We start from the raw sequence: 15,621 nt of genomic DNA, 5'->3' as shown, positions 1-15,621 counted from the left end.
CCTCATATTCTGGGATTCTGTGAAATATCATACAAAAAAATTAAAAAAATAAGTCCAAACCTGATCTCTGCAATCATTTTAAGGTCATGCTGTGTTAAGAAAGTGGAGATTGGGGAAGTGGTGCAGATTATGAGTCTCTCATTTCTCACTGCCTCCATTGTGGGTTAGAAGAGGGGGATCAGTGAAGTGCTATTTTGCTATTTTCGGCATAAATATCCGCTGGGCTAAAGATAGCGCAGCAAAATGGGCCGATTTCACCAGAAATGAGACGAGTGTGGCCAGGGAAGAACAATAAAGCTACTGCTGTGGGTTTAGGAGTCCTTAAAAACGCCGTGTAATCGGAGATCCTCCTCTTGAAGCAGCTTAGGGCAGAGCCGTTGTTATTTTTGTCTGAATTTCAGCGCTATGGAGAAATGAGGCCCTCCACAAGTACAAGGGTTTTAAAGCCCTGTCTGGGTCTGCGTGGCTTGCTGTGTCCCCAGGCCACGGCCCGTTTTTTTGGAACATAAATACCCACTTTGCAGCCTGGTTATTGTTTTTAAGAACCTTTAATTGAAGTCTTGACACTTTTTTCCCCCTTCCTTTTTCTTTTCTTCTTTTTTCTCCTGTTGCATCTTCTCTGCCACTGCTGCTCCCAAGGCTCAATGGGGCTACCTGGGCGAACCCCATCAGTCTCGTTCCTATGGCAAACTACACTGTGCAGAACTCAGATGTTTTTGCGTGCTAAGAGCGATTTTTTTAGTGGTGTTTTGTGTTATGTGCATGGGTAACTTCTGCGGTGGTTTGGGAGGGTGGGCTGTGAGGTGCCATGAAGCCGTTTGATAACAGACAGGCAGGGTTATACTTTGCACACAGCAGCATTGCCGGGTTATTTGCTCTTTTTCAATCTTCTCTTAGGAAAAATAAGTCCTGGTTTTTATAAGAAGCTTCAGTGGAGGCCTTTTGGCTGCGGTGGTTGATTTGGTAGCAGCTCGTAGGCATCGGTTGTTGCAAGACCGGTGTCGTCAAACACAACCTGTTTTCACACTGAGTTTTACCCACGTGTGGCTTTCTTGTCACGTTTTACGTGATGGATTGGAGCTAATTGAAGTGCCAAATAACCAGTAGTAATAATTACGTACAAACATGTTAAATGTAACTGTGTGTGTTGTTGGTCTGGTGGTTTCTGGCTGCTTGGGACTCCCCAAAGGGCTCAGACCTTTAACAGGAGAAGTTTGGGAGGTGTGAGTGGCTTTGCATGGTGTGTAACCACAGCTCGGGGTGCAGCGCGGCTTCTGAAGGCTACGGCAGCACCGAATCATAACGTCCTATTGAGGTGATGCTTTAGAAATCCTTAAACGTAAGGGAAATATGTGCTGTAGGGTAAAGAAAGAGCAAATGAGGCTGTTGGGTTGTGGCATCGGAAACGCCGTTGTGTGTCCCCAGCACTTTTTGGGTACCTGGATCCATGTGTTCTGATTCATTTGGATCAGCTTCCTATTTCTGCTACTATAAATGTAAAATGTGTGTTTGATGCATTGCTGACAGAGCTGAAAGGCTTTCACCTCTGAATCGAGTGTGTCCTGGGAATCCTGGCTTTACCAACAGCAACGACCATGAAATAAATTGTGGGTTTTTTTCCTTTCCTTGCTCTTCTGTCCTTTTTTAAAAGCACTGACATCAAACCATGGGTGGGAGATGGGCTTCTTGCACAAATCGGCTTTGTGATGTAACTCGGATGCTTCAAAATCTGTGAAACCTTTTGAGTTTCAGCCTTTAGTAATTCAGTGATGATCTGCAGCTCTGATTCCTGTCCAAGCCAACGTTGCTGTTTATGCTCCATAACAAAATTAATGGAGCAACAAAGCACTGTCTGGGAGGACAAGTAACCGGTGTAATTGCTTGTTGTGATGAAGATGTTAAATGTTAATTTTATTTCTATTAATTGAAGATTTGTCGCCCTTGGTTTCCTTTCAGTTCCCCCAAATAAATGTATAGGCTGAGCTGGAAGCGCTACCGCTGCTGAGCGCCCTCCTTCTGACCGTGCTCTGAGGGCAGCTGGAGGCAGCGGTGGGCTCAGAAACACGGACCGAGAGGTTTGTTTTTCATAAACAAGATGACTTTGTGTCGTCCGCAGGTGGTTTTGCGATCGTGTTCCTCGTCAGGACTAACAATGGGATGAAGTGCGCCCTGAAGCGGATGTACGTCAACAACGAGTACGACCTGCAGGTCTGCAAGAGAGAAATCCAAATCATGGTACGTGACTGTTGTACGGTGGCACAGACTGGAGTGGTGTGAGAGCCTGGTCACCTCCTGCCTGCGATCTGGGTAGCCTGTCTCAAACCGTGTGTTTTCTTAGCAAAAATGTCTTTCTTTTGGAAAGAGCTGACTCCTGGAGTTACGTGAAAATGTCCTATTGAATTATTGAGAATTTAAATACGGACAGGAAAAGTGTGTGAGCTGAAAAAGCAGAGGGGATCTCAGGAAAAGGATTGGAGGGGAAAACTGTGTCAACCCCGTGGGAAAGGGAAGAGCTGAAGAGGTGAGCATGGTTGGAGACGTTCAACTTCACAGTCTTCAGGGCTAAGCCTTCACCCTCTGAGACTTCATCTGAAAAGGCTGGTGGTTCTGATGTAACATCTCCAAACCCAGATCAGTGCCTGAATGGAGACCTCCAGCCTGAGATGAATTTATATCACCAGAGCTTTTGGGCTGGGATGAAGGCTGCTTCTGTACTGGGGAGGCTGATAGATTAAAACCAGCATCTGGGGGGTAGTTACTGCCTGAGCTTTTGAAACAGGGAGGTGTTTATGATAAACACTGGGATGTTTCTCCAGATTGTTGGATACGAGGAGTTATATGATATTATAACAGCTATTTTATATGGCTGTTTTACACTTAGAGTCTCTAAATGAAGAAAAAAATTCCAATAATCCAAATAGATTTGCTTAATCTTGTTTGGAGCCCAGCAAACATGGAAAGTGCCACTTTTGAAGTTGTATTCAAAGACATCGATGAACATTTAGAGCAACTGCAAGGTAGGGAAGGAAATATAAACCCTGCATTCTGCTGGTTTACAGCACGAGGTACAGGTTTGGGGTAGGTGATCTTCGTATCAGGAGCTCTTACCTGTAGCAATTCTGGGGGTGTTTTTTGAGGCAGCTGTTAATGAGGTTAATACCTTTAAGGTGAATCTCTGGAGTTCGTGCGATAGCGCAGCGAAGCTTTTGGGTGTGCTTTGTCATCGCTGCAGCTAAGGCTGCATGGGAGAAGGTGAGATTGGATCTCATGGCAAAGGTTTTTAATGGTGCACACAGATCTTGTTTACTCAGATCTTACTTGCCGGTGCTTTCCATTCTCTCTGTGTTTTTGGTGCCTTTTTGAAGTGTGTGGCCAACCAGGAAAGTCAGGGTGAGAAGTGTCCTCCTTACTCAGCAAATCCTCTTGCTCCTCTGATAAATCTTACCACGAGCATCAAGCTTTGTCCTGAAGAACCACTGCATCACTAAAAGGAAATATTTTCTCAGCTTTCATGCAATAAAGAAGTGTTTTAAACTTAACCGCAGGTTTTGCACACTTCTACAGTGTCACAGCAGAATGTGGCCAGCAGGAACTTGGTTTCTTTTACTGCTGAAGCTGAACATGAAACTGGTCTGGCTGGCACAGCTCGGGGTGTGTATGAAGCTGACAGACCCTAAAAATGACTTTTTGCTGCAGGTTTAGCATGTGTCGTGGATAATTCATTGATATGAGACCTTGCACTTTAACCCAGCGAGTTATTTTAAATAAGGTACTTCTAAAAGCAAGGTTAAAATGTACTTTATTACCTTGGTGGCATTTTTTGGAGAAGGTTTAAGGTACTGTTTGCCAGCGGAGGAGCGGAAGGAGGTGAGAAAAGCAAGCACAACGGCATGGCCACCACAAACCGTCTGCCTCCTTCTCCCCTCTGCGTGAAGGCAGAGCAGCTCCAAAATCAGGAGCCATCCCTGGCCCGGTTCTTTCATCGGGTTGGCTGTTTCTCTGCTGTTTGTCTCAAATCCTTCAGGAAAGAAAACAGGTAGAGGCAGACCTCAGCTTTGTTCAGGTTTTGCGTGACGGTTAATCCAAAGTGACAGATTAGTGCCTGTTCAGAAGAGCTAGGGAAGCTCTGCAGTGGAGGAACCACATCAAAATGTTGCTCACTCTGTGGCTGACTTATGCTTTGAATTTCTTTGTGTTACAGAGGGACCTGTCTGGCCACAAGAACATAGTGGGGTACATCGATTCCAGTATCAACTCAGTAAGCAGCGGCGACGTCTGGGAAGTGCTGATCCTGATGGATTTCTGTCGAGGTGAGTGTGGCCTCCGTATGTTGTTCACTGGTGGCTTTTTTGTCCCTTTTCAATGCTTACAGGGAACTTGCACAACATTTTCCTTCAGAGAAACCTCACCTCGACCTGGTGCTTCCTTGGCTACCAAGGATTCACAAATGGTTTTGGTTAGAAAGGACCTTTAGGATCATCGAGTCCAACCATCGAACCAGATTCATTCTGAACAAAGCGAGGCCAAAAGCAGGCATGCAGAAGTGGGTGATACGTGAGGCTGTTGACTCAGTTAATGGGATTGGTTCCATCTTTGCCCCACCCAGATGGGTCCTAAACCCTTTCCGTTGTGAAGGAGAACTCTTCAGTATAAACATTGGCATTTTCCACAGGCTGGTCCACACAAGAAGTGGATCCTCTAAAGCTGCCAGGCTGTGGAAAGAAATTCTCCTCCACTTTATGCCATGTTGCAGGCTTTTTCCGCTTCAGCCCGACGTAGGATTGTTGTGGAAGAAGCTTGAAATGGATAATGTGAAGCCAAGAAATATTCCTTTTGCCTCTGACCTTTTTCCTTGGCTGTCTCTGGCCAGACAGGCTCTTCCAGTCTTTCTAGGCTGTCCCGAAGCTTTGATCTCTTGTGGCTGGGATGTGGTGTTTGGAAGCTGACGCGTGTGCTGTGCTCAAATGTCTCTTGCAGAAATAATATTAAGGAAAAATAATGTTGTGGCCAGGTGACTTCAGAGTCTGTGGCTGCTTCGGGTGGTGGCAGCTGATGGAAATAGGTGTCCTTGGGACTGTTTGGCTTTTAACTGAAGCCAAGGTCATTTTAGCAACAACAACTGGGTGCTAAAATGCCTTTAAACGTGTACAGCGCAGCTTTCTGCTCTGCCGTGCCCTCTGCTGCTTTATTTTGATGCAGGTGTCTTGACCAACTTGTGTTGGGTTTGTTTGCTGGTAAAAGGAAGGGTTTATGTGTAGTTTTGCTGAAGGTAATCACTGTGTGAGTTCTCTGTAAGCTTAAACCTAAACATCACAGGAAGCCAGGTAAGAAATAGGCCTGGCAGTGCTGGCAGAGCCATACACAGCTCCACGATGCAGACCTCACTGTGGAAGGGACTGCCTCTGTCTCCAGAATTCAGACTGGAGCACAGGATTTGCTGTTGTACGTGGGATTTTCCCTTGTTACGTTCCTTTTGTGTCAAACGCTTTCCAAACCAGATCAGTGCATCTTCATGTGCAGGGCTGCGCTCACTTTGAGTCTGAAATGTTCCCTATTTATTAAACTGAGCTTTTCTTTCGTGCAATGCAAATAAGGTTTTCCGACACTTGTGATGTGAAATGGTAGTTTTACTTTGCCAAAGGCTCAGAAAGGAGTTTTTTCTCTGTATATAGGGTGTTTTGAGGGGCAAAGGACCTTGTGTGTGGATTGTTCAGAAAAGGCCTTGACAGCAACAAAACCTCAAAGCTGAGGCAAATTCAGGACTCATTCATGAAAACTTGAGTGCCTGTCTCTCCTTCTTCTTGCTTACATGTAGCAAACTGGTTTTTGGACCATGAGTGCCCCAAATTCAGCTTTTTATTCAAAAAAAGGACTTATTTTGCAGAAGAAAGAAAACGATGCAGCTTGGTTGGAATGATGTTTGAGTGCTACCACGGCCAGGTGAACGTGGGCCTTAGAAGCAAACTCTTGCTGCTCTTGAAGCGTCGTCCAAAGCCAAGATGAGACACAACGCCTGCTGGCGGATGTGCCAAACCCCCTGGGATTTAGGCAAGGAAATGAGGAGGAAATACGATGAGTAAGCTGTTGAGGTTTAGGGCTGGGCTGGCAACTAAACACCGGCCAGACGCTCTCTATGAACCCTTCTGCCCGCCCCAGGAGGGGAAGAGAAAGAGAAATAAGGGAGAGAGACTTACGGGTTGGAAGAGAAAACAGATTTAATGAAACAATAATACAGATACTACAGGATAATAATGTAAATAGGTAAATAATGAAATATATACAAATGTGTACAAATATATATATAAAACCAATATAAAATCCTTTTGATGATGAAAAACATCACCAGAGGCTCTGTGGAGCAGGGCACTGGGAAAGTCCCAGTCAGGACCCAGCAGCAGCGGGAGCTGATGCAGCAACACAGAGATCAGGATCGGAGGCAGCTGAAGCAGCAAGGTCTGCTCATGCAGAAGGTGGAAGAAGAGAAGGGCCGATACCCTTGTGCTCCCTTAGCTTTACACTGAGTATGGGGAATGGAATACCTCGTTGGTCAGTTTTGGGTCATCTGTCCTGTCCACTCCTCCCTACAAGTGTGGACACGACACCCGTGGTGTGACAGTGGTCTTGCCGTGTTTACTACTGTACAAGCCGTGTCGCTTGTAGAAGTGAACACTGTCTGGAAAAACGTGCTGTTGGTTTCAGCAAGTACAACCACTTCGGAGAGACTGAGCTGAAAAGTACAATCACTAAGTAGAAAATGAGTTCTGTTTAGCTCAGACCAGCATAGGAAGCATAGAATCATGAAATGGTTTGGGTTGAAAAGGACCTCAAAGCTCCCCCAGCCCAGCCCCCATGGGCAGGGACACCTCCACCAGCCCAGGCTGCTCCAACCCCGTCCAACCTGGCCTTGGGCACTGCCAGGGAGGGGGCACCCACAGCTTCTCTGGGCAACCTGGGCCAGGGCCTCACCACCCTCTCATGGAAGAATTTCTTCCTAATATCCAGTCTAAATCTGCCCTCTTCCAGTTTAAAACCATTCCCCTCATTCTATCTCTACCTGCCCTTGTAAAAAGTCTCTCCCCAGCTTTCCTGTAGGACCCCTTCAGGAACTGGGAGACTGCAATATGGTCCCCCTGGATCCTTCTCTTCTCCAGGCTGAACAGCCCCAGCTCTCAGTCGGTCCTCGTAGGGGACCTCAGCCCCTGAGCATCTTCATGGCCTCCTCTGGGCCTGGTCCAACAGCTTGCAAAAAGCCTCTTGGGAAGGCTTGGTTCCCATTTTGCATTTGAACTCATGAACTTCTCATGTGCTGACTGCGCAGCCCCAGGAGCTGACCAGGACATGGTGTGTGTGGTGGGACTGGGGCATTTTGGGTACCTGTGCTGATCCTGGGTGCTTGTTTCTCTGCAGGAGGTCAAGTGGTGAACCTCATGAACCAGCGCCTACAGACGGGCTTCACGGAGAGCGAGGTCCTGCAGATCTTCTGCGACACCTGCGAAGCTGTAGCCAGGTTGCATCAGTGTAAAACACCAATAATCCACAGGGATTTGAAGGTGAGTTGTGGGCTCTGGTAACGCAGCACGGAGCGTGCATCCTCCTTAACGTGTCCGTCGCCTACACCACGGCAGGTTTCGAGTGCCACTGCTGTGTTTCTGTTGGTAGTAATGAGAAAAAGTGGGCATACACACCTCTCTATTGGAAGATAAAAAAGGCAATGAGCCTCTCATTGCTGCTTACCATATGTTTACCATCTATAGATCTGCTCAAAACCCACCAGTGTTTGTGAATAATTCCGTTTTGCGCAGGAGATGTGCCAGGAGGTATCAGATGAATTATTCACGGTGGCTTTTCTACCACCTGAAGCAGCGTTGAATGTTGTAAGGTAGTTCCCAAAAGTCGTGCTGTAAATTTCCTAGACCCACATTAAAAGGCTCCTTCCAGAGATGTTGGCCTCAGGGCAGGGGTTGTTGGAAGCTTTGGAAAGTGGCCTCTAACCCTCTGGTGACCATGAAAGGGCGTTGTAAAACTGTGTGTGCTTTGCTGGGAACAGAGCTGGGCCAGCGGGGAGAGCGTTTGAAAAACCCCATGCCTACAATCAAACAAATAAGCAAAAAGACCTTCCCTTTCCTCACAACCAGCTCACAAAACGCCTGAATAATCCGTTCAGCCAAGAAGGAGGCTCCTGTGTGCATTTGAAATTCAGATGTGCTTGGTGGGGCAGGTTCTGTTTTCGGAGCCCTCAGCAGATGTTGGCTTTGTGCCGTCGACCCTTGTTTTGTAGGAGGAAAAGATGCCACGCGTGCCAACAAGAGCCAGGTAGTGCAGGGGAGAATATCCTCAGGGTTTGTTTTGAATGACTGTGACCCCACTGCTCAGTTTGAATACATAAAACGAGTCTGACCTCTGCTTTTCCAGAGTGAAACAGATAAAGTTTTAGAAATTTGAGGCTTGGATTTAAAGCTGTTGAGGTCTGTGGCATCTTTCGGGCATTTGTTGCAGGCAAGAAAGAGTGGGGTGAGAGGATGAGGCTTAGGAACAGGAACCTCTACGTTGATTTTAACCCCTGCTGTTATCTTTTTGGTGAATCCCCGGGGTTTTTAGTAAAGAACAAAGTCACTGTGCGGCATGTGAATAAATTCTGGGACATCTGGGATGGATTAGTGAGTCAATCTTGAGTGTTATTTCCTAGCACTAATGGACTGTTGTGGTCTGATGTCCTGCCCGGTCTGGGGGCTCAGATCACGAAAGTTTTTGCAAGGCCTGGCTTGATAAGCTGTGCCCAAGGTCAGAGTTGGCTTTTCTTGGCTTTGAGACTTGTTTCCCAGTTGAATGTTGTATTATTTCTGTTGTGATCACCTCTGGAGCTCCAGTCACGCTTGAGGCTCTAAGTGCTAACTCAGAATTAAAGACTTAGATACGTTTTGACTTTATCTGAGTTCACCTTTAATAACGCCAAGGGGGAGCTGCAATTCCAGAACAATCCGAAGCGCAATTAAGGTCCAGAAAAGTTTAGTACAAGTTCTGAGTGGAAGGAAAGGCACCCATGGGGTAGGTGTTTTGTCGGGGTGACCGTAGCCCTGCTGAAGAGTGCGCAGATGTTGACTTTGCAGGAGAAGGGCGGCTTTATTTGCCTCCCAGCCCTTTGATGTTGCTCTAACACTGGAGGTTCCTGCCCAGGGAGCTCTGCCAGCAGAAGGGATGGTGGGAATAATCGTTAAGCCCTTGCAGACGAACGCGTGGATTATTTTTGGCACCCGTGGGTGTGATTTTTTTGAGCTCACCCGAAAGGCTGTGCCTGGAGCAGAGCAACCTCCTGTTGGCCCAGTGACCCACACTGGGGACAGCAGCACCTTTGAGCACTGTGCCTATGGGCAAACGGACATCTCAATGCACATAAAGGCCCCAAAAATGATCAGATGCCATCCCTATGTGCTTTTATTAAGGTTTTCCTTCCTGGTTAGCGCTCGGGTGCTGTGTCAGTCCCTGTGCGCTCACAGGCTGTGGTGTTCAGTGCCATGTGCCTTGACTGCCACAAAAGCAGGTGTGTATCAGTGCTACTTTGTCCTAAAAGAAGGGTTCAGAGGCCACTGCTGCTGCAGGGCATTCCCTAAAAGGTTTTATTTTTCTCCTCTCTCTAGAATAAGAACACTTCCCTTATCTTTAGGCTAGGCCTTTTAACAGCGAAGAACAAACGGGCAGACCTTCTTTTGGCTATCTGTTGTGTGACCCTGGCTGTGAAGTCTCTGCTCCTAAGTTGAAATCTATGCAGAGAAACGATAACTGTCGGATCCCCAAGGAGTAGGGTTTAGGGAGGTGGATGGAGGAGAAAATCTATCTAGAGCTGCTGCTGCTGATTTACACAACTACCCTGTACCTCGTGGCAGTTGTCTGCACAGCTTCTTTTCTATTTAACCTTGTCTTTCCACTCTCAGGTTCTATAACGTGTTATAGCTTAGCGCCAACTTTGACTTCTGCAGCTCGGAGCTTTCTGCAGTGAGAGATCTACCCCTTTACCTGTGATGCTGCTGCTGCTCTGAACCCATCTGCTTCCAGGAGGAGGTGACTGGTTTGCAGATGAATTTTACTGTAGTGGACACACAGCAGCACACAGCAGAATGCTGTCAGTCAAGCCAGAGGATGCTATTGATCAAAACATCTTTTTTCTTTCCATCCTTTTTGAAATAACCAGAGGGTAGTGCTCTCATGTTAAGGTTTTAGTTTCTTCAGCTTTCATTTTAGCAGGAGTCCTCCCCGTGTTGCTCTGCTGTTGTTATCTCTGCACCTTCTTCCATCACCCTGCCCTAATGCCAGGTCTTGAGCCTGTGCCTGGAATTTGGATGGATCTGTCTGCAGTGTGTGATACGTAAGATGTTCAGTCCTCTCATGGTACACTCATGGACCAGGTTAAGAATATGCCCGTGCCAAAATCAGCGCTCTTAGGTGTCACTTTGCATTCACTTATTTGTATGAAATACTAAACGAGCTTCCAGAAGTCGATAGTGGATGGTGCCAGAGGAGGAAGGGAAGCTGGAACATCTCTAAAGAGCCCTGAAGGTGCTGGAAAGCAGTCAGAAAGTGTACCTTGATCCTGCATCCCTCCCAGATTGCCACCTCAACTTGGGAATGCCAGCCTTAGAAACCACTGCTCTCACAAGAGGGTAACGTGTGCTGATTTGGCTGGTTAACGAAAGCTTTGTTCCTTATCCATCACCAACCTCTGCCTGTGCAGTGCTTTTATGAATTTACTTCTGGTTTGAGCAAAGAAAGGCATTTGTTTCAGAGGCAGAAGCTGGCTGCATTCTGTAACTATAACAAAGCTTAAAGCGATTTATAGCTAAAGATTTTTTTGGGGGGTCTCAATCTGACTTTGTAAGCACTGGGCACGTCAAAGGCTGCGCTCAGCAGTGGCGAGAACTGGATTGCGGCTTTGAGTGTTTGACTGGCAGAAGGTACCTCCATACTCCATTAAAAAGTCAGTTTTAGGCAGTTTTCTCTGGCTTGGCAGTCGGTGGCAGAAATTCAGGTCCTTTATTTTGCTGTATTATGATTTAATTTATTTTTCTGAGAGTTCCTGCACAAGCCCATTGCTGCATAGTCCAGTGCTGACGTTTAACCGAACTCGCAGGCTGTTTCAGTGAGAAGCCACCGCGTTCGTCTCCTCCTGAGGCAGCGGAAGGGCTCTTCTGGCAGCGTTTGGGGAGGATTTGCAGGGAACAATGCTGTCAGTGCTGATCTGCTGGGGAGAACATCTGTGTGCAGCGCTTTCTTCGCAGCAGATGGATGGCAGGGGGAAGGGGAGTTGTTTAACCCTTGGTTTCAAGCCAGCATTTCCCTCCTCAGCTGCTCTAATTTGGCTGTGTTTTCTGACGCTGAAAATGCTGACTCCTCCTTTTTCTTTCCTTCTTGTAAAGATCATCCTTGATGGAGAGGTCTGCTTCCAAAAGGTTTTGTTAGCGAATGCTTATGTGGTGATTTTCCTGCAATATATGAGCAATGTGTTTTGTCTCTGTTGCATCTGAGCGTTTGACATCAGTTTAAGATAAATATATTTAAACTTGTGTGTGTTCCCTTGAGAGAACACGCTGTTAGTGCTGCTGGACAGATGAGGGACTGGAATACAGGGATGCTTTGCCAAAGCAAAGCACTGAACCCAGGTTTTTCCACATCTTCTATCAGGGTTGTAACATTCAGGCAGATTTCTTACGTGGATGCAAGCTAGATTTTTGTTAACCCATGACTAAGTCTTTAGGAGAAAGGCAGTGACTTTGCATTTACTTATTATTTTTCCAGCTATCCTAGGTGTTTGTTTCAGCTTTGCAGTTGTCTGCTTCAAGCGACCAAATAATATTGGAAAGAAAGGGGTCGCTTCTCTGCTGCTACGACCACTGTGTAGGGAGCACGGGGTACCCAGCGCATCCTGAGAACGAGCAGTGAAGTGTGCGCAGGAGCTGAGGTTTGTTTTGAGAAAGGAGAGGTGGCAGCATGGGAAGCAGCGTTACCACGCTGCTGCCACGATTTGACTTCTGTTTGAGGAGATGTGACAGAGACTTAATGCAAATTTTCTTTGCTGTCGTGTTATGCTTTCACGTCAGGCATGTCTGATGTGTCTTCAGGCACCAAAAACCCTGGCCCATCCGAAGAAAACGAATGTTTGTGGGTTTGTTTTGTGTCTGAACGATTCTGTGTTTGTCTGTGATGCTCGCAGGTTGAAAACATCCTGCTGCACGACCGCGGCCACTACGTCCTGTGTGACTTTGGGAGCGCTACGAACAAATTCCAGAACCCTCAAACAGAAGGGGTGAACGCGGTGGAGGAGGAGATCAAAAAGTAAGCGTGCTTTTCAACTCGGACCTAGTTTGTGTTTGCAAGGTAATTTTGCCCTGTATTCGGACTCACTTTTACTCAGGCCCTTTGCAGCAGATTGGCTGCTGCTGCACAGAAGTGGCTGCTGCAGGTAAATAAGAGCCTGGGGGAAGGTGAAACAATAAATTGAGTTTGCTGGAATTGCTTTGGAGCTGGCAGCCTGAGCGTGCTAATGCAGAGCAGTTGCCCACCTTGACATGCCCTGTTCTGTACGGGGTCAGTCTGTCTCTGTCCCTCATCTATTTTGGCTCGTTAGAACTGCAGTACGGCGGATGACAAAATCCCCGTCCGCGTCATAAATCCTTGCAGTGAGTAAGGGAATGCATGGGCTGACTCCTCAGCTCTTCATGGGTAATGTAAGGTCCTTGAGGAGTTAAACCTGCTCCTTCCCTTGCCCCATGCAGGTCCATCTTGGTGGTGCCACCTCTGTGCACATTGAGCTTTTAAAACAGGAACACAGCAGGATCCAGATCAGGAACGGAGCAGACTCCAGGTCCTTGGTCTCACTTTAGTTTTAACATCATCACTGCTGCAAACTTCCCAGTTCTGTTAACACAATATTCTGGCTAGAAAACGGCATGTTAGAAATGTGTACGAATACCTCCTTTTTGTGAGGATTAAATTACGCCTGCATGGGTTTCCTAGACTTGATTGAAGTGTTTAAACTGCTCCTGGTCTGGCTTTGCAGTCCTCTGGAATGCCCTGTTTGTGCACTCATTAACGAGCCTGCAAACACTTTGCCTTTAGCAACGCTTTCTTGTGATCAGGGTAAACGGCGTGCGAGATACCACAGCAGAAATTACAGACCTGCTGATAGGAAACCTCATCCTAAGAGTCTCTTAAACTGTGGCGCAGTTTCCAGCTCTTCTGTTTGTAGTGATTTGTTGAAGTAAAGTACAGTTTAGCTATAATTTGAAATACTAAATAACCTTTCCCTTGCTTACAGTGACTCTGAGCAGGAGTCCTGGTGGGGAAGTCTGTTTATTAGGAGCCACGTATCCAGTTACAGTCTTTGTGATAGAGCTGGCCAAAGCCCCAGCAGTGAGGACGTTGCAGAGGACATTTAACTACTGACCTTGTTAATGCTCTGAATCCTGGAATATTTCGGGTCTAGTTCTTAAAGTTTACTGTTTTGTGAGTAAGTTGATTGCTTTAGAAAAGATCTTGGTTACTGCTTTGGTTTCACAGGGCAGTTTGCACTGGTTGGTGATGTATTGTTAGTGGTATGTAGCAGATGCTGTTGTTTAAGAAAATATTTTCAAATAGATTATCTTTAGTATCCGTTTCCCTAAAATGAACAGGGAGAGAGCAAATTTTGAATTATTTGTAAATGTGGCATTGTGAAAATGGCTCTGATGTCCCTTTTGAACTCACTGATAAATCTTCCTGCTTACAGGTACACTACATTATCCTACAGAGCACCAGAAATGGTCAACCTCTATAGTGGCAAACTTATTACTACAAAAGCAGACATCTGGGTACGTATAAAAACCACATCACATCGTGCAAGCAGACTGCAGCTTGATTTCATTACTGTAATGGCAGGGTCACTTTCTGGCTGTTTCCTTAAGAGACTGGACAGTTTCTGAATAAAGAGTTCCTCTGCCTGATGTCTGCGATGAGTTACTGCTGAGCAGGGTGGCTTTCGGATAAAACACGTGTGCTCCTTTGTGTGCTACCTCCCGTGTGGTTTTAATTTAGAGATATATGAGACTGCAGGGTTGAATAGTGCAAACCTTAAGAGCTACACCAGAAAATCCAGAGTATCGTGACTTCGTGTGCCTGAGTTGGGTTGCGAGCACATGAAATCAGAGTTACTGCACAGAATTGAGTAGAAAACTGAGAAAATGGATCTTTCCCCAGGAGGAATATCCTGGACAGCGTAACACAGGGCTGAGCTGTCAAACCTGGCCGAAGACCAAGCTTTGCACTGCTGCTTGTAATGATCGGGGCAATGCTGCCCTGTTCTCGTGTGGAGAACAAAAGGCAGCTGTGGTGTAATCCATCCCTGGCTAACCTGCTCGGGGAGGGAGGCTTCCCTTCAGTTGGGACAGAGATGGAAAAGGTCACAGAATCGCTTGGTTGGAAAAGCCCTCTGAGATCATCACGTCCAACCGCTCCTGTCTACCCACTAAACCATATCCTTAAGTACCTCATCTACCCGCCCTTTAAACACATCCAGGGATGGTGACTCCACCACCTCCCTGGGCAGCCTGGTCCAGCTTCTGACGACCCTCTCAGTAAAGAACTTCCTCCTTATCTCTAACCTGAACCTCCCTTGGCACAGCTTGGTGCCGTTTCCCCTTGTTCTATCCCCCATCACCTGGGAGAAGAGCCCAGCACCCACCTCTCCACAAGCTCCCTTGAGGCAGTTGTAGGTGGTGCTGAGGTCTCCCCTCAGCCTTCTCTTCTCCAGGCTAAACAAGCCCAGTTCCCTCAGCCGCTCCTCATCAGGCTTGTTCTCCAGAGCCCTCCCCATCCTTGTGGCTCTTCTCTGAACACGCTCCAGAATCTCCACATCCTTCTTATAGTGAGGGATCCAAGTCTCTGCTGTTTGTAGCGTGGTGGCAATTCAGCAGATGGGCTGTGTTTATAATGCTAATTCAGAGCATATTTGTATGGTTTTTGAAGCCCTCAGCTAGGAAGTAACAAGGCAGCAGCAGCATAAGGAGAGTTTGAATGTATCCTCAGTAGCTCTGCATCTGCATATACAAGAGGGAGAATCGCTGGGGTGACATCTGGGCAGAGTCCTCTGTGCTCCTATGGGGCTCTTGCTGGCAGGAGGTTTGCAGAAATGGACCCTGCACCAGTACCGGGTCACTCGTTTGATGTCAGAGACCCTGAGAGGGGAGGTCACAGCTGCAGCAGCATGAAAAGGGCCTCAAAGGCAGCCAGAGGAAGCCGAGGATTTGTGGTCCTTCCTGTGATAATGTGGAAAGGCGGAGACCCAAGAGCTCTCCTGGTCCTGGCATGGCAGGAATTCTGTAGTGACTCACTGAGTGTTTCCAAACCAGTGTGTGGTGGTCAACAAGGCCACGTGCTGGGTCCTGTACTTGGGTCTCAATAACCCCATGGACGCTGCAGGCGTGGGAATGAGCAGCTGAGAGCTGCTGGGCACAGGGAACTGGGGGAACTGGGCAACACGAGCCAGCAGTGGGCCCAGGCGGCCAAAGAGGCCAACGCCATCCTGGGCTGTCCCAGCACTGGTGTGGGCAGCAGGAGCAGGGCAGGGATCATCCCCTGTGCTGGGCACTGCTGAGG

General features: G+C 47.3%; 1 protein-coding gene across 1 annotated transcript in view; it reads left to right on the top strand.

Annotated features, from left to right (window-relative positions):
• Positions 1-2,112: 2,112 nt before the first annotated feature.
• AAK1 (AP2 associated kinase 1) overlaps positions 2,113-15,621 on the top strand; it is a gene marked incomplete at its 3' end in the record, with an annotated part of 27,763 nt that continues 14,254 nt past the window's right edge. Inside the window, exons 1-5 of the mRNA XM_010189889.1 lie at positions 2,113-2,235; positions 4,202-4,310; positions 7,408-7,550; positions 12,203-12,324; positions 13,757-13,838. Coding sequence (XP_010188191.1) covers positions 2,158-2,235; positions 4,202-4,310; positions 7,408-7,550; positions 12,203-12,324; positions 13,757-13,838 — 534 coding nt within the window. The remainder of the gene's footprint in view (positions 2,236-4,201; positions 4,311-7,407; positions 7,551-12,202; positions 12,325-13,756; positions 13,839-15,621) is intronic.

This window comes from Mesitornis unicolor, unplaced genomic scaffold (genome assembly GCF_000695765.1).
Source record: "Mesitornis unicolor isolate BGI_N332 unplaced genomic scaffold, ASM69576v1 scaffold1318, whole genome shotgun sequence".
In the NCBI taxonomy this organism is placed as follows: domain Eukaryota; kingdom Metazoa; phylum Chordata; class Aves; order Mesitornithiformes; family Mesitornithidae; genus Mesitornis; species Mesitornis unicolor.
This window is presented reverse-complemented; position numbering and strand designations above follow the sequence as displayed.